The following is a 25,731-nucleotide window of genomic DNA, read 5'->3' on the forward strand; positions in this document are numbered from 1 at the left end:
AAGGCAGGTGTGCCACGTCAGAGTGAGTGTGTGTGTGATTCAGGTATACCCTACATTATGGGGGAGAAATGGCAGATGGGAGAAATGGGAAATCATACAGAATGATCTTTTTTGGAAATCTAAAGTAGCAGAAGGTTTACTGTGAAAGTTGGATTTATGGATAGGATTAGGGTAAGGGGATAGAAAATACAGTATAAAAATCATTACGTCTATGGAATGTAAAACATCGAAACCCAACACATGTGTTTGTGTGCTTAGTATCCCTTACATTATTGGGTCCAAATGTCCCCACAAGGATAGAAATACCAGTAAATTTTGAACTTGTGGGGACATTTTTTTGGTCCCCATGAGGAAGCAAGTTTATAAATCATACAGAATGAGTTTTTATGTATTTATTTATTTTTTTCATTTTTATTTTTTTGAAAATGTAAAAATGCGGAATGTTTTGTGTGAGAGGTAGGTTTAGGGATATAAAATACAGTTTGTACAGTTTAAAAATCATTACGTCTATGGAATGTCCCCGTAATTGTGGGAGTGTGTGTGTGTGTGTGTGTGTGTGGTCCGTGTGTGTGTGTGTGTATGCAAATTTGGGGTTTTAGTGACATTAAGTATTTTAAAATATCTGAAAATATGACCTTTTTAAAGTTGTTAATTTGGTTAATTTATATTAATTCATTATATTTGTTAAAAATGCTTTTACCTTGAAAAATATTTTTAAAACCTATATTGAAAATAATGATTATGATCTTCACACTAACATATATCCTGTAAAGAGTCTATGGTTGTTACTTTTTACTTGTTGTTTACACCACATTACATTTTTAGAGTAATTAAATGTAAACTTTTGAATATTGTGTAAGTTTTTCAAAGCCATATGAAACCAAATACAATGAATACAAATATTACACCATTAAACATTATATATATCAGATCTGATCCATATTTGAAAAACAATTTTTTTTTTTCTTTAAATTTTTTTTCTTTTCATTTATTTTAATTTATATTTTATTTGTACCCATTAGGCAATGAGTTAGTATCTTAGTGTCTTTCATATAATGTGACCATATCTGCTCTGGATCTCACAGAATAATCTCCATATTCAATCACTGGCAGCTTGTGTAAGTAGACTGTGAAGATTTGGAACGCCTCCAGTCAATGCCATTGTGTGGCAGAAGGACTGTTTTTCAAATGTGGTTCAGATCTGGCCCAACAATTCCCACAGTGCCTCAGTTTCTTCCTAGTAAGTAAGGAACATTAGTAAAGACCAAAGAGGGCTTAATTCCAAGGCTCAAAGGTTTGGGATGCGTGTATAACTCCCCTCTAGCCCTGTTCTCTGATCCATCTCTGGGACGGCCTGCACAGAGGAGCGTCTGTGTATGAAGCAGAGGGAGTCTGCGAGAAACAAGCACACTGTGAAAAGCATGTAGATATGTGCGAAATAGACCAAGACCTGCAGTATAACACCAAACCCTTTCCATATCCAGTGTCCCACACACAAACACTCCATCCCCCATCATTTGCAGTTCAAATAAACAGACCAAAATGGTAGGTGTGTGTGTTTGTGTGTGCGCCCCTTTCTGCTAGATGCCTGCCTGGGCCATTAATGCCATGTAGGGTGTAACATTCTTCTTGAATTCATATGAGAGAAATGTAAATAAGCACAGACCACAGGGCAAGATTTAGAGAGATGAGGACTGTTAAAGTGCAAAGAGCTAATATGGGGAAATAAAGTCCATCGTTCTTTCTCACTCTGTTTCTATTTAGATTTATCACCTCGCTCTTTTCTCAGGTTTTTATATTTTAGCTTTTACTTCATGAATATTATAAACACTACAGTTTTGGGTCAGTATGATTTTTACTATTTTTTTTTTAAAGTAGTCTCTTATGCTTAGCATAAGATTTATTTTTGTCAAAAATATAGTAACTACAGTAATATTGTGAAATATTATTACAATTTAAAGAGTTTTTTTATTTTAATATGTTTTAGAATGTCATTTATTCTTGTGATGGCAAATCTAAATTTTCAGCAGCCATTACTCCAGTCTTTTTGGTCACATGGTCCTTCAGAAATAATTTTTATGTGCTGGTTTGGTGCTCAAGAAACATTTATTACGATCAGTGTTGAAAACAGTTATGCGGTTTTTGTGGAAAGTTATACTTTTTTTCAGGATTCTTTGATTAATAGAAAGCTCAAAAGAACAACATTCATTTAAAATACTTATTTGAACATTATAAATTTCACTTTTGATCAATTTAATGCATCATTTGCTGAATAAAAGCATTAATTTTCTCTGCTTTTTTGTTTTACTTGCTGACCCTAAACTTTAGAACAGTGGTGTATAAAAATTGCCCTCCAAAGAACCTCTCCCTTTGTCGTCCAAGATATATTATATTGGCATAGTTTATTATCAGATTGAACTTTAATGCACTTTTTAGATTTCAATTTGGACCTATCACCCGCTATGCATGTTAGTGAGCAAGACACTGTTCAATATGCTTTTTTCTCTATTCTCTAATCTTTTCACATCTATAATTGAATTAGTTCATTTTCCGCCATTCTTGCTTGTTCTTCTATCTTGTGAATTTCTGCCTTGTAGCAGTAAACAAATTAATTGCATTTCTTCCCTCACCATATGCCATTTAAACTCTTTATAGATTAACATCCATAATGAATAGTTTAGATAAAGTCTTCTCTAATAAGTCTCCTCCTCCTTTTGTCATGTCATTTCTGGAACACCCTTTTTATTTTATCTTCTGTTGTTTCCATAGCAGCCAGAGCCTTCCTCTCCCTCTAATAGATTGTTGCCCATTTCTGGGTGAAATCAAAGTATAATGGGTACTACTATTCTTGTTTTTCCACCGGCCTCTGGAAATCTCAAAGGTGCAAGGCTAGTCCAGAGGTAATATATCTCTTTTAAAGATTTGTTGAAAGTGAGTCCTGACATGGTCTGGCTGTAAGAAGGAAATGTATGCATTTTGGGCTGAGATTTCATACATCTCTGTCTGATGAAAAATTTAAACCATTGTTCTTTAAAATAAATGTCAATAGGTCATTTAATGCAATGATATTCATAAGTGTAGCTTTAATATTTATCCAAACATTTTCTGGGCAATTGTAACTTTAATAATGTATCAAGATTTCACGGCTACTTTGCTGAAATGTGAGATGTACTGCATATAATCAAACTAATTCATTTTAAAATAAAGTAAAATGGCATTTTTAAATGTTTTTGGATGATTTAAGGTTATGTATTATAATGACACAAGGTTATTAGTCATGATGAAGTGGAGAATAAGTTTGACTCAACTGTAGTTTCTGCCAAAATATAGCCAAATAAACTTCACATGCACATTTATTTTACCATTCCTCTTCATCTGTCTCTCTTCCGGACATGTCAGGCCTATCTCAGGCTCAGCTCTGTGTAAATGACTGTTCCCTGACTGCTGCAGTCTCCTCAAACTAAATATTTAAACAGGGCATACTTGAGCACCCATTTATTTAACTTTAAAGTTTAACTTGCTGCTTTAAAACCATTGAAAATCGCTAAAGGGAAGCTAGAATGCTGTCTTTAGTGATTTCCTTGCACTAAAGGGTATAATTATCAAAATATTCCTTTTATGTTCTGTTCTTTTGTAAGATTTTTGGCATATTGGTGCCTGTATATTGTACAATTTACCGCCATATATTTTAGTAGGTGATGTAATTTACCAAAATCTGCTTTTTTACGTTAAAATGTACTGATAACCACCAAAATAATACAGGTGGCACAATAAAAAACCACAATGAAAATAAGCCTATGGCTTTTTTTCATCTGCAGTTTTTGAAGTGTTTTATGGTTAGTCTATATGGTGCTTTCCTGTACAATTGTTTTAAATCTTGTAAAAACAAAACAAAAATGATGAATCAGTTTATTGTGAGTGGCCTTTCCATAAAACATGGCCAGTACTCATAAAAACAAAACACCATGAGGGTAACAGAAAATGCACACAAAACAGCCTAATGAACAGATTTGATACAAAAATGAGAAGAAACTAAATTATTTATATAAAACATAATCATGTATGTCATATGTAACACAGGGTAATTTCCTTTTATTGTTTTTCACCATAAATTATATGGTGATTCATAGTTTTAACATGCAAAAACCATAAATTTGACAGTATTTTACAGAAATTGCATAGAGTGCAATGATAATCCAATGGCTCAGGCCATCCAAGATGTAATGACTTTTTTCTTCCGTAAAACAGTAACATGATTTTAGCTGAATGGATTGGCTATGGATCAATGTTGTAAATAATGTATAGCATCTTGCTGACCGATATTTTACTTTCTAAGACCACAATATATCATTAGGAGCCACGGACATTTATTTTCTGTTGCCTAACTCTCAACGGTAGCCATTGACTTTCATTTCATGAATCGCCAAGGACCATGGTTTCAGTTAAAAATCTTCTGCTGTTCTACTGAAGAAAAAAATGTCACCTACATCTTGGATGGCCTGGGGGTGAGTAAATTAACTGTAAATTGTCTTTTTGGGGGGTGAACTATCCCTTTAACTAATTAACAGAAAAATGGAACGCAGGGTAATGTCCTTTCATTGTTTTTCACCCTAAATTATAGGCTAATTTATAGATTTACCATGCGAGAACCATAAATTTGACAGTATTTTATAGTAAAATAAAATGCAATGTTAAACCATTTACCATTTTTTTTAATGGACTTAATGGAGTTCACCATTAACAGTTTTATTACTGTAGCATTTTTACAGTGCAGTATATGTATTTTTATATTTACTAAAACTTTAAGGATTTCAGTAGCTTGCTAGCAACATAATGCCAATTTATGTGCATATAGTTCTTAACTTAATAAAAAGACCACTGGCAAGACTATCTCCTGTGTATTTTGTGAGAAATAACATGACTGTGCTGTGGGATGTAACACCTACAACCATCTCTGAGTGGATCTTCTAGTAGTGAATGAATGGAAGTTCAGTGAAATGGGTTCTGGAATGTGATGTAAGACCCTTTGAGAGTCACTGACCCAGCCCCCTCACATTGTTCTGACTGAAAGCACAGGTTTATATTTGTTCGTATGATTGCTATGTGCAAGATCGAGCGATGGAGAGAGAGAGAGAAAGAAATGTTTGGAGTAGATGAATCATCAGTGCAGCTCGAATGCTTTGGGTATTTTTAGAGACACTTTATTGTTCTATCTTGAAACAAGCCAAGTGCGCCATTAAATGTACAATATAATAGTCCATGTGTCATGTTGTATCGCTACTTGTAACTCTTCAGTGCGGTAAAAATCTTTCTTCGCTACTGTCAAAGCAAATGTGATCCGCTTCTGGCTTGAGTCAGAAAATGCATGTGGATGGCTCAGAAAACGTCCCACTGTGCTGTGCAGCTGCTGTCCTTCCTTTAATCTGATGCTTTGATGGATGCGGCACAGCAGTACTTCCGCACAGTGAAGAGCCCTTTCAAAGTGGAAGTGGGGCAGAAATAGCCAGCAAATCCACAAGGTCATACAGGAGCTCAGGGTCCCAATGCAGCGGACAGCTTAATGTAATACACAGCCTGTCTTTTCTTCCCTTTCTTCACATGTACAGGCTGTAAATAGTTAACAAAGCTCCAGAGCAAATTGAATTTCAAGCAAAGTCTCTGTTGTAACCCATAAAAATAACATCACTTTTTGTACCCCAATCACATTTTTGCATGTTATTTAACCTGACCTGCAAGAGGAACATCCAGGCATAACTGCTTAGAAAACTATCCAAAGGCATAGATTATATTAAAAACAACTTCATAATCAGAATATTATTATCTTACAGTAAAAAAAAAAAAAAGAGAAAACAGACAATTGTACTGGAAGCTGAGTAGGTGTTTTGTTTCCTTGAAGCTATTCCCCAGATGGAATTTGGTTATCTCATCCTGAGGTCACACCAGAAAAAGAGATGTAAGCATTCCTCTGCAATCAGCTGTTGAGCTGTACAGCTGCACTTGTGTTGACTTCGAATGATAGCCATCAGCATTTTGGCTAAGAAAGGGGCTGTGCTACTTTTGTGAAATTAAAGGACATCCATTGTATTGCACCTTTGCATTTCTTATTCAAACAAAACCAAATTTATTTGTTATTATCAAGGTTATATCGTAAACTAAAACTAATAAAAACATTTTTGTTAATTGAAATAAAGCTGAAATGAAAAATAAATGAATATTAGACATGAAAACTATAAATGTAAATTAATTGGCAATAAATAAAACATAACCCTAAACCTGAAATGTAAATTAAACCTATATAGTAACTAATGAAAATTACAAAAACACTACAAATTAAACTAAAATTAAAATGAAAACTGAAAATGTACTAAAAATGAAACCAAATTTCAAATGAAAACTGAAAATATAAAAATTACACTGGTCTGAAGGGGAGCTGGTATGAAGTTAGTTGCACATGATTCAGAGTTCTATATAGTGAAAATTGTCATGCTTTCAACTTCACTGTGCTTCTTTGGATCCATGCTGTTCAGGCTGTATTCTGTTCCAGAGGTTGATGTCAGACAGGCAGAATACTGTGATTTAACACACACCTATAAATGTGATCAGAAGCCAATCATCCTCATGATTTGGAAAACAGTGGGTTTGCTGGAGTCCCACTGGAGCGTAGGCTTGTGGCTGTGGGGAACAGAGTGGCTGTCAGTGTACGTTACTCCAAAGACTAAAGCACTGGGATGGGGGTAATTGATACTACTGTGTGTGTGTGTGTTTTTTTTTTTTTTTTTTTTTATGTCTGTGTGTGTGTGTGTGTGTGTGTGTGTGTGTGTGTAGGGGTTTGGCTTAGGTTGAAATGAGAAGCACAGTCCAATAAGAGATACTCTTCTTTCAGATGGATGCACATCCACACCGACAACCTGGAAGTTAAAGAGCCGGCTGCATTCAAATAGATTTATGGATGTTTTATTGAGTAATTTAACCGCTGTTGTCGAATTTTTTTCCTATCTTTATTGCGACCTATAGTGCTGTGAGAATTGATTTACCCAACCAGGCACCGCTCTTACTGTTAAGCATCGTCTATGAATGCTCTGTGTTGGTTTTTGACTCACTGGGAGATTTTAGATAAGGGGAATGTAGGTAAAATGTGTCATTGGGAAATTATTCTTGCAAACTCTGCATAATTTTATGCATAAAGTTCTGTAAGATATATGTTCAGAAGTGCTCTGTAGGGGAAAAAATATAATCCAAAAAGAAAGAAAAAAAACAAGCACACTTTAGGAAAAAAAAATATTATTAAGACTCTATTTGTTTCATGATTTATTTATAGAGAGATACATGCATGCACAAGTAAATAAATACATTGGCTTAGCATTTAATAAAGGAAACAGTGGCATCAGGATTTTATTTTAGTTTTTTTAAATGAAGGTAAATTAATGCATCACATGGGCCTACCGTTTATAAATATTACAAAACCTCTTAAGTTTTGGTACTACATCACTGACATATAAACCGTATTCTTTCCTCTGCTCGGCTACTTTTTGCCTTGTGTAGCCTATTGCCTGGGGTCTTTACAGTCGGAGGGAAAGTGACTGATTTGCATGTAAATGATTCCAACAACACAAGCTATTCACGTCGCTAATTAAACTAATGTAAGAACGTTGACTTGCTGACATCACAGAAGCTCATTACCATTCACAAGCTCGAGTGGGCAGAGCGAACAGCGAGCCAGTCGAGTCCAAGCCACGGTTCACCGAGCTCGCATAGCTTGTTATTGAGGAGAAGCGCAGGCTGTTCATGGCTTTAAGCCCCGAATGCTGGAGCTATCACGGAGAAGCGCGCTGGATCTGCGGGGACGCTTTGTGCTTTCACGTTATTGTAGATGATTTATCAAAAGCATTAGCGCTTAAGGCATGTCTTTCCTGGACGACACCTTTGTACAAACTAAGGCTGGTCAGTAGTGCTTTACAAAGCCGTGCGGATTAGATCGAAACGAGCGCTTGTTTGTGGAGAAGTGAAAGTGCGCCAACTGATCGCTTTTCGTGCTGGAGATGTTTAGCGCGTGCTTTGATCGGTTCACGACGGACGACATCCAACTCTCTTGTCTTCGTTCACGGTAAAAGGTAAGCGTTTGTGGCTCTGTTACTTTAATCGGGTCTGCAGTTTAAAATGACTTTTACCTTCGTTCACTGCGTGATGTGGTCGAGGTATTCCTTGAAAGTCGATCCATAAACATCAAAATCAAACGCAGATCAGGTAACGTTAAGCTAATGTTACGGATCTAACGTATGCGTCTGTTAAAAATACTGTATGAGAGAGTCTTCTGTGGCGTTTATCTTTCTCTACGTGTGATTTCATCTAACAGTATTGCGAAAATGACTGAAAGACTGAAATGAATGCAACTTTCACCATAGTTATCTTTTATCTTGAGTCATTGCTAGTTGACCTGTTCCAGGTAACGTTAGTCGAATTAGGCCTTTGTTTGGTGGTGTTTTGTTGGAATAACGCATGAAGAGACAAATAGGAGAATAATACCAGCAGAGTTGAATTCGTACAAGGGAACGCGTCTCGCGTTTGCAGATCGTAGATACCCGATTCGTCAATGAATCGTTCTTATGAGTCGGATCTTTTCAGTGAATTGGTTGACCCGGGTCAAGAAACCGGGTTGAATGATTAGTTCACGAATCGGAACAGTTCATTTCGGACTTATGCGATTTGAGCAGCGAATCGATAAAAAAACCTATTAAAAAAAAGAATTGATAACTGCAAAGTTTTAATCTAAGTTAACGGCACATAAAAACCGGTTCACACCAAGAATTGATAACTGCAAAGTTTTAATCTAAGTTAACGGCACAGCTGTAATGAGGACACTGGAAGGATATCATTGGAATCACCTTCAGAATGTTTTCGCTGCTGACGAACGATGAAAACATTGACATCCAATCAGAATCCACTGTAGTGTTTAAAGCGACAGACAACCGAAACGAAATGTGGAATACTCTGGCTAACCGCACTTCAAGAATTTAATAAACAACCTTATCATATATTAATATAGTTATCTTTTTTGGTGTAGACAGACTTTAAGAGCTTTTGTAGTAGGTCGTTTGTTTTTACTGATGCGGTGAAAGGTAAATTATTTTGTTGAACACCGGAAATGTTACAAATAAAACAATGGAAAAAAGGTTGCAGTCTGACTGTGAGAGTTTAATCGACACATTAAGAAACAGTTGATGACTCAATCACTAACGTAAAAAAAAGCTATATCGGTTTTTGTAACCATCAAAAGAAACGAAATGTGGAATACTCTGGCGTCCCATCACTGTTTTGATGCTTTGCTTGCTCGCTGTCAATGGGATGTTACTCTGTGCTGAATCCATCTTATTTTACAGCACTATTCCAATTAAATCAATATCGCTTCCTCCCGCACCCTCATCCATTTGAAGCAGCCTCCATTAAACTGTTTTCTTTTTCTTTGAATTATTGATTTATTTACCTGTTTATATAGTAGTAGGTGATCAGTCATGAGTGTTGTCTTGTTTCAATTACTTGTGTCAGTGATTACATTATGGGAGCTTTTAAAGTCATATAGGCACAGAAATGTGACAACGGTAGTAAGGTCTTCCTGTCTTTTTAAAAACACTGCTGTTTAAGGTGGGAAAAGTATACACCAGTCAATACCACAACACAAAGTTTTAATATAAAAATGACAGACACAAAAGATAGTCTTTTTAAAAACACTGCTGTTTAAGGTGGGAAAAGTATACACAGTTGCATATACACAAAAGATAAGAGCGAATAGGTGGTGAATTGGTTTTCACAACCACCCATCATCAACCACTCCGCTGTGTGTTTCCCTCCAAAAAAAAATTTCAATACAAACACATAAAGAATCATTCCAAAAAAAAACTAACTATTTATTTATATACTCTTTCTATACTCTTTTTAATTTCTTAAAGTTTTAGTAATTTCGTTTCTTTTTTTCCTTCTTTTTCAGTTAATGTTTTATTTTATTTTTTTCCAAGTAACAAAAAAGTTTATTTTATATATGGTTTTAGTTATCTATAATAACTAGGGCTGCACGATAAATCGCATGCAATCGTGCTTTCACGTGGAGCAGCATTTACTACACAGAGCCGTTGTTCACTGACAAGCTGCGAAAAATAAGATAGTGGTTTTGTGCAGCTTGTCGGTGAACAACGGCTCTGTGTAGTAAATGCTGCTCCATGTAAAAGTTTGCACGTGTAGAGATTTACCGCTGATTACAGAACTGGCTTTACTGACAAGATGTGCATTAAATATCGCATGCGATTTATCGTGCAGCCCTAATAATAACGCTGGCCACAGCCAACCTCCCTTTTTTTTAAAATGGCAGTTGTATTAAAGATGACAATGCCATTGTGTCTAGACATAGGCTATTGTTAAAGAGAATTAGATGAGATAGTCTGGTGGTTGCACAGGCCTTATTTTTTAGAGACAAGTTTCCCTCAAGCTAACAATAAGTCCACATCTGCTGTTGCCTGAACAGTTTAAAAATGCAATGATTAACCCACAATATGCAATTGTCCGATCATAAATCACATTTACCCTGTTCCGCTTGGAGGCCTCAGGGGCATAACAACCTTCTGTGCCATCTCTAGATTACATTCCCAGTCTTCCATATTTGCTATGTAGGACAAATCCTTTCGAAAGGCTCTCAGTGCAGTCTTGTAGATCACATTGACTTGGTCTAAACATGACGTTTGTAATGAAATCAGCATGCATAGTTGCAACCCGGCATCCTTTTTAATTCACATCACATTTAGATGATTGCAAGAGCATTATCAATGGACTGAGGAGTGGTATTGAGCCTAGAATTTGCAGTCATGTGCGATGCATGTCAAAACATGGAAGGAGTTTCACTCAGTCCTTTCTGTGTGATTGAGAAGGGAGTTACGGTGATCTCATTTTTGTCCAGTTCATTTATCTGGACCAGACTGGCATCTCCATGGAACTCTTTTCTTATTCATCCCAGAAATCGCACTGCGGCTAAATGGGTTTATCCTTTCCGGATAAGCATACATTATTAATTATGACTGGTTAAAATGTTCTGGTAGAAGACTACACTTTCCAAGAGGGAGGTATTACTCTGTAGTGATCCCTTTTTGTTTTTGTTTTCCACCCCTAAGTTGATATGCTTTGCTGAAAGACCAAGCACTGTGTGAGAGAGCATGTAAGTTTCTCATCAGTGTTTGGTGTTTCACAGATGGACTGTTTGTGAGGGCCTCTATGTTCCTGTGAGTGTTCAGTATTAATGCGAGTTGTGAAGTTGCCACCCTTAAGTAATGCAGGTGAATTGTCCTTGCTCAAGGGTGTTGGAACTGCAGAGAGACCAGCTGCATGGCATATATATGTCTGCTCACCATTACCTCCTACAGAACCTCCTATCTAGTCTCTGAGTCTTTCATTTTGATTCAAAGAAATGCTTTTAAACTACTTGAGCTTCATGCAGGTTTTAAAACACTGCATCTATTTATAGGTTGTTTTTGTTTCCTTCATCTTAAATATTTATAAGTGAACTATTGTGTTCTAGGCCAGGGTTTCCCAACCCTTTTTTTGTCTTGTGTGCCCCCATAGCCCTATTAGTAAGTACCCCTTCATCGATTACAAGGAATTTGTTTTTCTGAGTTTCATTGTACTGGAATGTTATTTGGCATTATTATTATTATAGTCTGCATGAAATGAAATTCTTTTTTTCTGAATGCAAGTTATTGATCTTGTTGTAAACAATTCATCCATTCTCGTAACTAGATCTTCCGGTGAAACTGTAGGCTTCTCTCTGGTGACGTATGCCAGACTTTTCTAATCTTTTTGTCACACCAATTACTTACTTCACATTGCAGTCTGCCTCCCAATCGACAACCACTGGAAAGAATCAAGCCCCTGCATTTTTTCTTTTAATCCTTTTCACTGGGATCTACGTCACAATGTGAAAGATTCCGTTGCTACTTCTGTTACATTGTGATTTTAATGTTATTAAAATGGCCATTATAATGAGACACCGGAGGTTGTTTCTTGTCTGCAAGTTTTGACCGTTCTGTAGGCTATCATAGACAAACTTTCTCTGAGAGATCTAACAGAGAATTTGTTCATAAATAAAATCCATATGTTTAACAAAAGTCACTTGCACTCTTTGTATGGTGATATTTAAATACCATAGAGACTCAACTAGTATGAAATAACATTTTCAAGTGAATACACAGTCATTGCTGAGAAAATCTAAATTTCATGTAAAAAGAGTTGTACACTCCCATTCAAAAGTTATCTAGGTTTGTTAGTCAGACAACAAAAGCAGGACTGGTGTGATTTCAGTCAGACTAAAGTATTTACATGACATTTTGAAAAGACAAATAATTGTTTTAATCCAAATGAAATCTTACATTTAAGTGCTTGTTATTGTACTTGTTGTTTTAGACACATCAATTGCAAGTTTGTTGAAGAAATACCATGACTCACTCTTTATATCCTTAGGACAATAGAAGCATGATGACAGATCTGCTGATGGCTTAAACTGAACCAACAGAATTTTCTTTTTTTTTTTTTCTGTCTTGCTTCCATAGCAACTAGAGTTTTTTGACGTACATGATTTTATAGATTAAACATGTCCTTAAGTTAACCATATGGCCGGTGTGAAAACGTCAGTCAATCATTGTGTTACTGGCTGGTGTCTGTCTTTGACACCTTACAGCCTGTCAGGCCTCTGAGGTGCTAATGGGATTGGCCCTAAGTGGGCAGCTTGTTTTCTCTTCCTTTGGTCTAAGAGGTTAGTTAATTTGACCAACTGGCCGGCATGCTCAGAAAGTGTGGTTTTGGCAGAGCTTGACGCCTGTGTCTGCTTGTCTGGACGCTGACCAGACACTGCGTGTTTGACTGGTGGAGTGTGTGGTTCATCGTGACATGAGTCATTAGACGTTGAGGGTTTTTGTTGGAATGTTTGGGCCGCTCCTGGTTTTAACCAAATGTGGATATGCTGATTGACAAAGTAAAAGAATAAAAAAAAAGAGAAAAGCTGTGTGGTAGGGTTGCTTGAGAGGTTTAATTGTAAATTGAGATATTAGCACAGTGAATTCATTGTATGCATCTCATGTATTGCTCATTTTTTGTATTAAATGAGTTTACTGCTTGAGGGAGCTGAGAAATAAGTGTTTTAATGTGTCAAATGTGTCACATTTTATTGAGAGATATTGCTCTTAGTGTAATTTATTTGGAAATTTAATTTCAGTTTACATGCCGAACTTATTTTTGTCATGTCAGCATCTTTGACAAAAACATGGTAAAATAAGCTCTTCATCCTGATTTGTCCAAGTCAGCATTGGAAACTATTTAATTTGGTTGTTTTATCCTAAAACATTTGGAAATCAGTTGTAAAATATGAGAATATATGGAAGAATCTGTCCATTCAAGGGTCTTATATCTAACCAAACCAAACTAATCATGACTGTTAACAGGGATTTTAACAGGGATATTAAAAATAAACAAATGCTAGGTGTTTTATTTGACAGTTGTTTACCTTGCCATTTTAGGAAAATCTGTCTCCACTGTAAGTGCCCTCGTGAGGAGCATGTTGTGACCGCCATGCCTCTGGAGATGGAGAAGACAGTGACCAAGCTGATGTACGACTTTCAGAGGAACTCTACATCTGATGATGACTCTGGCTGTGCTCTGGAGGAGTATGCCTGGGTGCCACCCGGACTCAAACCTGAACAGGTGATGCATTTTACCACCCCGTACCCAAATCAGACTTACAGTAGTACTAAATTGATCAAAAGTTACAGTAAGTATACTTACAATGATACTTACATTGTTACAATTTTTTTTATTAAATGCTACTACCCTTTTTTATATATATATTAAAATAGTTATTTTAAATTGTAATTTTTCACAATATTACTGTTTTTATTGTATTTCTAATCAAATAAATGCAGCGTTGGTGAGTATAAAAGACACTTTAAAATCTTACTGACCCCAAACATTTGAATGGTAGTGTATAATAATTTTTTAGATGGGTTAATAAATGGAATGCAGCATGTTAACAATGTAGTTTTTACTTTGATTGGGATGTTTGAAGAAGCATTAAGGCATTCTGCATGAAATTGACACGGTTTTAAATGTTCAGATTTCAGATACCTTTAAGATGAGTCTCTTTATGATCTCTCATTCCTTCTGTACTGATTTTTGTTACTTTAGCAATTTCACGGCTTCAGAAAGTTGATATATGGGGTTTATTAGCCACCGGTGTGTGTAGAACTCTTTATGTGCCAGTGAAATCATTTATAGATATGAGTTTCATTTTCTTGATGAACTGAAGAAAGCCTTGTTAATGCAACAGCAAAATGGGTCAATGAGCAATAAAGCATCTCCACCATCTGCAACGGCTGTCGACTATCTTGGGTCTTTGGAGGTCACACCATGTGCATCTGATCATTTCTGTTTATTTATTCACATTTGCCTGCCTGAATGATCATATGAAGGAAAGATGGTTGACATTAGACTGATATGCAGCCTTTTTATCTCCTGTTTATTATGAATACTTGATAAAATGATAGTAGCCAGTGTATATATAGCAGAATCTCCTACATATTCTGTATTATACTGATAAATGCTTCTCTAGGCTATATTCCAAGAGCCCTCAGTTTGTAGAGGCTCTGGTTTAAGTCAGTACCAGCATTTTTTCACCGTTCAGGCAGATGGATGGGAGGAAGTTGCTGGGATACAAGAACTTGGTGTCCATGCATGTTATTAGCAAGCTATTAATTATGCCTTTCTCTGTGCTTTGAAAGCTGGTGTCTGCAGTTTCACCCAGAGACAGTGATTACCTCAGGCCATGACAAATTAGCTTTGCTTAGATAGAGAGTGGAAATTTAGGCCATCCACATAAGATAAGATTGCAGCTCTGCTATGCGTTTCAGAAAATTTGTGATCTGGTTTAGAACAAGAAAACATGTTTTGATGTATCTGACTGCATGGGCAAAAAAAATGTTGTACCAGATTAATTTGAAAGTGTGAACATCTTGGCAAAAGTCATTATCCACCAAATACTTTAAAATATGGTCCTTGCAGTGAAGACAACCACCATGTTTGTTTCAACAATCTCTCTGACGCTCACATGAGTGTAATTAGTTGAGTAATCCAATTAGCTGCTAAGAAATGTAATGGCCCATCATTTCGAGTCATGTAAGCAGCTCCACATGCTACAAATCTTTTTCCTCTTCTCCTAAATATACTGTTATATCTGCTGTATATTCCAGGTGGGCTGCATACAAAACAAGTATATCTCATAACCATTGTAGTCCAATTTCTGAAAAAAATGATTCTTATAAGCAAGTTCTTTTTAGAAAAAAAAAAGATACTGTACAACTACTGTAGCTTGATTTCCAGAACGATTGACTCTTATGAACTGGTTCTTTTCAGTGAATCAAGGACATACTGTGTGATCAGTGTAGTCCAGTTTACAAGCAAATGACTCTTGTGAGCCAGTTCTTTTTGGTGAATCAAAAATAAACAGTGTAACCAGTGTTGCTAGATGCCTGAGACAAAATAATCTTATAAACCAGCTCTTTTAATGAATATTTTAAAAATGTGAGTCACTGGTTCCATATGTAAACAAAATGTATATTATAACAAATTATTGGAATCAAATCAAGACCATGTGAATCAAAATCAGGATATGTGCCCCAGCCTTAAATACTGATGTTAGTGATGTGTAGCCAGTTCAATTAAAACTTGATTATAGTTCAAGTAACATGTATTACATTTTTTTTTCTTTCATCAACAAATTATGGTGCAGATTCTGTCATCCAGCGTATGCCATGCCTCCTTTCTCTGAGGCATTGGCTTTATTTATTCAGTGGAAAACAGCTGTTTGGGCTCTGGTTATTTTGCCCTCAAATCAAGAGCTTTTGCATTTTGTTCACCCTCTCTGTCTGATGCAAAATGCAGTTGCCAGATCCCTTGACACCAGGGCGGGTTGTCAGATCCCTTCCTGCTGATTATAGTTATTTCCACAAGCTGTTCCTCTGTGTGAGTGCTTTGGGCTCTGGGTCCATGTCCTTCTAATCGCTGCATCACAACAGTTCTTTTGCTGGCCCAGGGAGCTTGTTATTGTTGGATGTGTGCACTGTAATTAACCAAGACCAAACCACAGTTGGTGTTTCATGGAATTTTCAACTATCCCAAAAGGACCTCTGCACGAGTCCTTCAGAAAACCCTTGCTGACACTGTACCGGCCAACAAAAGCAACGGAAGAGCCATCAGCTCATTTAAAGAGACAGCTCCTTATTACAGGGAGGTATTAAACACCGGACATGGACGGAGCTCTAAAAACATATCCCACGCCTCACAGAAGAAGCTGATGATTTTGTTTCAGAATCTATTCCAAATGTTTCTTGGTCCTTGTAAAAACACATTTTGATGGAACTCTGAGATTAACAATATTTCATCTGTGTCTTTACATATCAGTCATTCACACTGCTCTTTAAAAAACAGTCAATGTAGAGTAATACCACATTCATATCATTCTTTAAAGGCAAATGTTTATTATAGTATTATAGTATATTAGTGTACATATATTTTAGAGTATTTGTATTTTTATTTATCTTTTATTTATATTTTCATTTTAGTTAGTTTTTGTAATTTTCTTATGTAATTTAATTAGGTTTTATTTTATTTCTATTTAGCTTAAATTTTCTTTTATATATTTTTATTAATTTTAGTTTCAATTTTTCTGATATTTCAGATTTTAAAAAGGAGAAATGCTGCTTGTATACCTGTTATTTCATGATGTATTTCATTACAGTTCTCAGTTGCTCTTAAGCACTGTTTCTTATTCCTTGCTGATTATATGGCATGGCGATGGAGGCAGATGGCCCCTGCTATATATCAGAATAAGCCATTAGGCCATCAAATCTGTGTAATAGGTTTTGGTTGGGTGGTCTGAGACTGCAGGACTTTATTATGGCTCCTACTAAGTCTGGGTTCTTCACTGGCCTGTTTGCTTTCCAAAAAAATACTCCAGCCACGAGTCAACAGACAATTATTTTATAATGTAATGTAGACTTGTTTTCTCATTATTTGGCCAATTATAAACAGAAATGTATGATGTAAATACACTTAAATTTCATTGTTAATTAGACAACTATGATAATGTCCATTTTCATCCAAAAATGTAAGCCTCGTATGGTTAATTATGTTTGGATGAGCTCTGGACATTCTTATTATCTTGAGATAAAGGGTCCTCCATATAAGCGCGTCATGGGGGGGATAGAAGGGGCCGATTCCATTAACCCATGCATTGCTCTTCCATAAATCACTGTTATAGCTCTGTGTAAGTGTGTGCAATGCAAGGACGTTCAATTATATTGAAGTAATTCACACCTGTGTTTGTGACTTTATCACCCAAGAATCAAAATCGTTACTTTTATGTAAACAATATTTTATTTACTTACTTACTCATATCACTCAGAGTAATTCAAAGCTGCTATTGTTTTAAAATGTCATTCCAGGTACATCAGTATTACAGCTCTTTGCCCGAGGATAAAGTACCGTATGTGAACAGTCCTGGGGAGAAGCATCGCATCAAGCAGCTTCTGCATCAGCTCCCCCCACATGACAATGAGGTAAGATCAGCTTGGGGTCTTACATAAGGTCAACAGTCAGAATGCATGTATGTTTGTGTGTGCCATCATTTACACGCATGTATGTCCATGTTTATGTGACACAGCTGACCTGAGCTCTTGTTGTGCAGGTGCGATACTGTAACAGTCTGGATGATGAAGAAAAACGAGAGCTGAAGCTCTTCAGCAACCAAAGGAAGAGGGAGAACCTGGGCCGTGGTAACGTCAGGCCCTTTCCGGTCACCATGACTGGAGCTATCTGTGAACAGGTGTGCAAGTGTTGTGTGTGTATGATATCCAAATAAACCGTGGTTTGGGGTGGAGGGTGTTTGTGGCCACAGGAAGAGTTCAGCTTCAGTGGTTCTTTGAAATGGGTATTTTTGTTCTTAGAGGCTTATTTTCATTGTCGGTTTTAAGGCTTCTGGTTTTGTGTGTGTTAGCCCACTTGGGATGTCGTGCAAGTGCCAGTAAGTGAATTAGAGCTGAATCTAAGCTGGATATGCATGTCTGTGACCACCTGCCTTGTTTCTTACTTCTTAAGAACAGATGTCACACTGACACAGTTTGGCTTTTTTCACATGTTTTAAATTTATCCTCTGCAGTGACACTGTTAAAGATATAAAGCCCCCATTTAGCCCTCAGTGCTGTTGAAAAGATGCAGACTTTCCAATAAATATTGGTCTCGAAGGTAACTGACACACAAGTGTGTTTTTGTGGGTAGGTGCATGCATCTGTGTATCCCATTAAACATTTGCTGACTCTCCATAGCACAAGATATTGGAAAATGCTGAAGGAGAGCTTTAATGAAGAAACCAGCTCATATCAGCTGTAACCTTCTCTTTTCAGATACAATATGGTGACAACTTGTTATAAATTTATAGTTTTTTCTCTATGCTTTGTCAGGGGATGTGCAAAAACACTTTTATTCACAGGATTTGGATCAGGAAGATAATTTTTTTTTAAATAAATTAATACTTTTGTTAAGTAAGAATGTATTATAAATTCAGAAGTGACAGTTATACCAGAGTCTTGAAGTGCATTTTTTCCCCCTTTAATATTATACTTTTATTTTAGTTTGTTTTATCTGATCATTTGGTAGACAAATAGGCAGTCTGTAAACACAATAAAAGTCTGAAATTATTGATTTTCTCTTTTACCCTGCTGCTAAATAAATGTTTTCTTGTTAAATGTCAAATTTTCTTTTTAACGTTCCTTCCTACCTTTTAACTCCCTCTCCATCCGTTTTTCTTGTTTTCAGTGTGGGGGACAGATAAACGGAGGTGACATTGCCGTCTTTGCGTCACGGGCAGGTCACGGGATGTGCTGGCACCCACAATGCTTTGTGTGCAGCATGTGCGACGAGCTGCTGGTGGATCTCATCTACTTCTCCCATGATGGGAAAATCTTCTGTGGCCGCCACCACGCTGAGAGACTCAAACCCCGTTGTTCAGCCTGCGATGAGGTTAGACACTCACCTTGCCATTACAAGACATGAACCTCTGTACATTAGTATGTATCTAGTATGTGCATTGTGAAATCCACATGAGAATTTTTTCCCCCATTTCCTGTTCCCAAAGGCATGGATTCCGATTGAGATTATAGCATTTCACTCATAAAATTTTGCCATACAAAAACGAATGTGATCACACCCTTAAAGTGCGAAAGGAAAATAAAATGCTTAATAGGCTGTAAAATGCTAAAAATCAAGACGTCTCTCATTGTGTAGTTAAAGATTGCACACAATGAGCCCTGTTTCTCTAGATCTGATTTTGTGCAAAGACAGCTGAATACATTGCATGATTGCCATGGTTACAGAACTTCATCTCTATAGTGATAGAGTTACTGCTGTACTGCAGCTCAGTCTGTTGCCTCAGTGGAGCCTTTAGCTTTAGTCCTGTCACTTCCATTGCAGAAAAATGGTCTTACTCGTATCTCTTTTCTGTCTTTTAGATCATTTTTGCAGATGAGTGCACAGAGGCAGAGGGCAGGCACTGGCACATGAAGCACTTTTGCTGTTTTGAATGTGAGACCGTTCTGGGCGGCCAGCGTTACATCATGAAAGAGGGCCGGCCGTACTGCTGCACCTGTTTTGAGTCCCTGTATGCAGAGTACTGTGACTCCTGTGGGGAACACATCGGTAAGAGCCCATCTATCAGTGCCATCCTGGAATCCTCTCGTGTCCATGCAAGGCCGGTCCACTTTGCTCTTGCAGAAATTGCCCTGTAGCAACTGCCAAGAGACGACTGACCTGCTTTTTGTCTAATGTTAAGAAGATGAATGAAAAGCTGCATTGCAAGTTGATAGTTTAGTCTGGCCTTCACGTCCAGCATTTTGGCAGATTGTTTCACAGAAATTTAGTCTGGAATTAGTTTCCACACAGAACCACAGAAAGTATTTTCATGAAACCTGATTATAAACAGGAAGCAGCAGTGCAGGTTTTCAAAACAGATGTTGTCCTTTTAAAGTGTGGCTGCTTAAAGTGAGCTGTGATTAAAATCGAATGCGTTTCTGCAATATGGGGCACCCCATGTAATCAGATTTCTCCAAACACAAACAAAACTGGCAGACAGCCCACAAATACACATCAAAACATTTAAGTCATCCGCGCTGAGGAGCCGTGCCGATGCACAACCCATGTAAAGAAGATAATTCCGCAAATAACTGCAATTGCAGGTTTCAAACAGAGATGGACAGCAGCTTTAAAGAATCTGACATGTTTTAAACTAGATTTTTTTTTCCTTTTCTTTTTCATGGGCACTTTTGTGTGTCATTGACCCATTTATGAGCAATCACCACATTCTTTTTGGAATAGATGCATGCTATCTGTGTGTAATAGATATCCTCTGATTGTGCAGGTATTGACCAGGGTCAGATGACATATGATGGCCAGCACTGGCATGCCACCGAGGCCTGTTTTAGCTGTGCTCGCTGTAAGAAGTCCCTGCTCGGTCATCCTTTTCTACCCAAGCAGGGTCAGATCTTCTGCTCTCGGGCATGTAGTGTTGGCGATGACCAAAACGGCTCTGATTCCTCGGATTCTGCATTTCAGAGCGCTCGTTCACGTGAGGCCCGGCGCAGCAGTTCCAAATTCAACAAGAGCAATAATGGTGGTAGTGGAGGAGATGGGAACCAGGGTGGAAAAGGTTCAACTGGGCGTTACTCTGCTGAAGTTGACCCGCTGTCCCTGCAAATGGATTTGCTTAGTCTGTCCAGTCAAACGCCAAGTCTGAACAGAGAGTCTCCATCCTGGAAGACGCCGGCTGAGGTGTATGGGTACGAGAGCCGTAATGACCTCTCTTCAAACCCTCTTCATTTGCTCAGTCAGTGCAACATCCGGACTTCCTATTCCTCAAATTTGTCGCCTGGTCACCCAGCAGATCCAAGGCCCAAGGAGCCTGTGGCCTCCAAGAGACCCCCCGTATCAGCTCTGAAAGGACAGTCTTTGAATGAGAACTGGTTCAAACCCAGACCAGAGGACTATTACCCACCGGGACTGCGAACACAGGCGAGCTTTCAAGAGGTTCCACACAACAGCTTCATGGATAAGCGCTCAGTGAGCCTGCATGTATTCCAGAGGGAGAAGGAAAAGGATGTTGGACCGCAGATGGGCCGTAGCAGGAACCCCATTAGTGCACTTGGCTTTAGCGAACAGCTCACACCACTGGAGCAGACGCCACATGGATCTGTGGAGTCACTGGCTCTGTCTAATGCTACAGGTATTTGATTTTTTTTCTTTGTTGCTTTTTTTCCATTTTATTTTTATTTTATATATATTTTAAAAAAAAATGTTTTTGAAAGAAGCTGCATTTTTTTAGAAATTTAAAATACAGTAAAAGCAGAAATAATTAGAAATATTTTTAGAATTTAAATTAACTTTTCTATTTTAATGTAAAGTATTCCTGTAATGGGAAAGCTGAATTTTCAGCAGCCATTACTCTAGTCTTCAGTGTCACATGATTCTTCAGAAATCATTCTTATATTTGTTGCTTAAGAAACATTTCTTATTGTTATCAATGTTGAAACCAGTTGTGCTGCTTATCTCTTTCCCCACCATTGACATAATTTTCTGGCTTTCCATGTTTTTACTGGTGTACGGTAGGATGCGATATTATGCATCCTCTGAAAGAGTATTGAACATCTGGATCAAAACACAGCGAAGAAGAAGCATAAACAAGCGTTCGCTTATGTAAGCAGATGGATATGTTAAATAACACAATCATCATGCATTAAACAACATGTGAATCAAAACTGCCTGACGTTACCAAATCAAATGATGATCCAGGAAATGGTATACGAACGTGCAAGCTGTTGATGGAAGCAATCTATTCCATCTATGTTTTGATCATCGTTCTGAATGTGATCCGATGTAGTCATTTACAAAAGCATGCTTTTCTCAGCTTTTTCTTCAAAGTGTAGCTTTTTTCTTGAAACTTACCCACATTCAAGTGTTGGTTAATAAAAATTGTATAAATTTAGAATAAAACGTTTTTGTTTTTGCTTAAAAGCAGAGGCTCTGTTCTTTGTTTTGAAGTATTTATACAACTAAATATTCTAGGTGCCATTAAACTTTTGTGAAAATTATTAATAATGCTGGTAGTGACTGGCAACTAAAAAAAAAAAAAAAAAAAAAAAATATCTGGTGGGGAAAGAGTTGATATTTTTAATGGCGATGCATTTCTTTTCATGATTCTTTGATGAATAAAGTTCAAAAGATCAGTGTTCATTTGAAAGTGAAGTGACGTGTGGCCAAGTATACCCACACACACAAATAATTCTCTCCATTCAATCAATCCAATCAAACACACACACACACAAAAAACGTGAACACACACATGGAGCAGCGGGCAGCCATGTGCTGTGGCACCCGGGGAGCAGTTTGGGGTTTGGTGCCTTGCTCAAGGGTCTCACCTCAGTCCTAGTATTGAAGGTGGAAGAGAGCACTGGATATTCACTCCCCCCACCGACAATTCCTGCTGGACCTGAGGCTCGAACCTGCAACCTTTGGGTTCTCCGACTCTCTAACCATTAGGCCACAACTATTTAAAATAGAAATGTAATTTAAAAGTCTTTGATGTCACTTGATCAATTTAAGGTCTCCTTGGAATTTAAACAAACCTAAAAATCTTCACTTTTCTCAACTTTTTTGTGTATTGTCTCACTCAGAGATGCAAGAGAATATTACAGCTGTCTTACATGTGTTTCCGGTCTACAGGTACCTCTGCAGATGGTGGCAGTAAACGGCAGGAGCACTTGTCTCGCTTCTCAATGCCAGATTTGAGCAAAGATTCTGGTATGAATGTGTCTGAAAAGAGTAACATGGGCACACTCAACTCCTCTGTGCAGTTCCACAGCTCTGAGTCTCTGCGCAGCCTGAACTCTGCACAGCCCTACTTGGAGCTCGAAGCCCCGGTGCAAGTCAGATTCCCTGTGCAATACCCCCGTGAACAACCTGGAATTAATGCTTTGCCGTCTGGTTTTACCTATCAGGAGGAGGATCGTGTAAGTTTGGTTAGCAACGCCAACAATGCTCGTCTACCACCCATGAGTGAACGTTCCCGTCGTCGAAGCATCAACCATGATGAGCCACGCCGTCGCCACCACCACCATCGCTCCCGTCGTTCCAGGCGGTCCCGTTCGGACAATGCACTTAACCTCGCTGCCGAGCGCCGCCCAGCTCCGAAACGATCTCAACTTCATGCTCAAGAGGATTATGACCAGTTCCCTCCACCCCGTGGGCTACAGGACCACTATGGCAGTGGAAGCGGCAGGCTGAGACAGCAGCCTTTCAGACCTTGCCCTCGGACAACCTCCGACCTTACGCTTCAAAACCCTGCGCTGCACCGACACCAAGGCCCTTATTCTTGGGACCAGTATGATTACGATGATGACTGGTGCTCAACCTGTTCCTCATCTTCCGAGTCAGAAGATGAAGGGTATTTTCTGGGCGAGCCCATTCCCAGACCGGTCCAGCTGAGGTACATGCCCAGCGAAGAGCTGCTACGCAAATACAACTCTTCAGGACTGGGAGCATCCGGTCAGTTCGGGAGCCGTGGACAGTTACACACACGCAAACGTAGGAAAAGCAAGAACTGCATTATATCCTAAAAGTTGCACCTGCTGCATGCTCCACAACCTTGCACAAGAATTTTCCCCATCCCATAGTTTGAAAGGCTTTTTGGTGTTGTGAGGCTATCAGTGAATAATACGCAGTCATTTAATTTGTTCACAGCTCAATTGCATATGCATGCTTTCCCATGTGATATTTCCGAATTATTCTGGATGTTACACTTTTATTTTTAGGACTTCTTAATTATTTAATCTGCAGCACTGTTGCCGCATTTGTTACAGCTAATGTGCAATTTTTTTGTTATGTAATTCATTCAGGCACAGTGATGATTTTTGCTTTGGGCTGAAAATCCCATTAATAAGATGTGTATATACGCAATTAAATGAAGAAATTCACTAAGTTAAGGATGTAATGTAAATTATCTGTAAATGATGTACCACATATTTTTATATTTTGTATCAATAGAATCATTTATGTACTAAGCATAATGTAGAGAAAATAGTAAAGGCATGCACATTAATTTGCTGATCTTTGTCCTGTATTGGAAATTAAAGAGTATTTCTGTGAGAGATTTGATTGACAGCTCTTGGTTCTTCCTCATCAGAGCATTCTGTGATCTCTGACTCAGATTAGACACCAACAGGCTCGCCATCTGTTCCATGCATTAATGCAAAAGACCACAGAGCATCCACAGGATCCAAATGGCTAGTCTCGCTTACCGATACACCTCATTGCTAATGACAGTGCTTATGAAAATACAAGGATTCATTTAGATCTCCGTCTTCGATTTTAACGGTGGGGAAAGGTTTTTGCATCTCTAGTTAAAGCAAATTTGCTCTATGTTTGGATTCTAAACCATCATTCTGTCAATAGTGCTGCTGTTTTAGCAATAAGATTTGAGAATATCATTTTACGTGCAGAATCAGAATGTTATTGTAGCTGCTGGATAATACATATGTGGTTTTCAGATATTTATCCATAAACCATGACCGCAGTCCCATGTGCCATAAGACTAAAAAATGTATCTGAACTTATCGAAAAAGTGGCTAATGTCCCTGACAGGCCAGAAACATGAGATGCTTTGCGCTACTGTCTGTGGAATATTTGCCCTCGTATGTACTTAGTAGTGGTCAGAAGAGTCTTGAAAGAAACTTTAGATGGCAGTGTTATGACATAACCAGCTGCATAAATGAGATCAACAGAGCTTTTCATCGCTTTAAGTTCTATCTCACAATCCGTTTCCTCTCATTTTCACTAGAGAATGATGAATTGGTGGTTCCTATAACAATATTGTTGTACAAAAAATTAGAGCTTAGAAATGGATAACGTTCTGGTATTATGTATTTTGAAAGATATGTCACAATTAATTAGGTTTTTTAGCTTAAAGTAGTACCACGCATTACATTCCCAGGCTTTTAAAGAAAAACAATATTTGAGAATCTTGACATCCACCCAGGCTGCGTTTTGTAGCGATGTCTGATTCGTGAATAAATCGTGCTTGAGCCGTTTCACAAATGTGAAAGGAACAGACCAAGCTTACTGATAACCTGCAGTGAACTTTTAATGACAACGATCGGATCATTCAGTCAGTGTGGAATGAATGAACAGATTTTCAATTAATATTGACTTAAATTTCGGTCTGTTTCTGTAGCATGACTTCAGAAGACTCGTGTCTTGATTAAAATCATAATGGTTTGTCCTTTCTGAAGCTTAATTGCTTCAGTATCCCCAAAAATCTCTTCAAAAATGTAGTTCTTTCTTTCTTCAGAAGTAGTCGTGGGTTCTGAACAACATGAGGGTGAGTAAATGGTGACAGATTTTTAATATGTGACCCTGGACCACAAAACCAGTCTTGAAGGGGTCATATGATGCGATTTCAAATTTTCCTTTATTGGTGAATAAAGAAGATCTGTAAAGTTGCAAAGACTAAAGTCTCAAATCCAAAGAGATATTCTTTATAAAAGTTAACACTCATCCACGCCCCCCTGAAACGGCTTGTTCTAACACGCCCCACATCTCCACGTCACT

The 25,731-nt window shown here is 37.8% G+C and overlaps 1 protein-coding gene across 3 annotated transcripts in view; it reads left to right on the plus strand.

Annotated features, from left to right (window-relative positions):
* LOC109098496 (prickle-like protein 2) overlaps window positions 1-24,272 on the plus strand; it is an 81,501-nt gene extending 57,229 nt beyond the window's left edge. For 2 of the 3 annotated variants that reach the window (XM_042766249.1, XM_042766251.1), the window contains 7 exons: window positions 13,548-13,731; window positions 17,526-17,639; window positions 17,768-17,905; window positions 18,895-19,098; window positions 19,587-19,773; window positions 20,492-21,352; window positions 22,849-24,272. In XM_042766249.1, the coding sequence (XP_042622183.1) occupies window positions 13,548-13,731; window positions 17,526-17,639; window positions 17,768-17,905; window positions 18,895-19,098; window positions 19,587-19,773; window positions 20,492-21,352; window positions 22,849-23,741 (2,581 nt within the window). In that variant the 3' untranslated portion in view covers window positions 23,742-24,272. Of the gene's footprint in view, window positions 1-7,607; window positions 8,112-13,547; window positions 13,732-17,525; window positions 17,640-17,767; window positions 17,906-18,894; window positions 19,099-19,586; window positions 19,774-20,491; window positions 21,353-22,848 lie in introns of those variants that run through there. The other variant, XM_042766250.1, reaches the window with a different exon arrangement.
* The last annotated feature ends 1,459 nt before the right edge of the window (window positions 24,273-25,731 follow it).

Source organism: Cyprinus carpio, chromosome A11 (assembly GCF_018340385.1).
Source record: "Cyprinus carpio isolate SPL01 chromosome A11, ASM1834038v1, whole genome shotgun sequence".
Classification (NCBI taxonomy): Eukaryota; Metazoa; Chordata; class Actinopteri; order Cypriniformes; family Cyprinidae; genus Cyprinus; species Cyprinus carpio.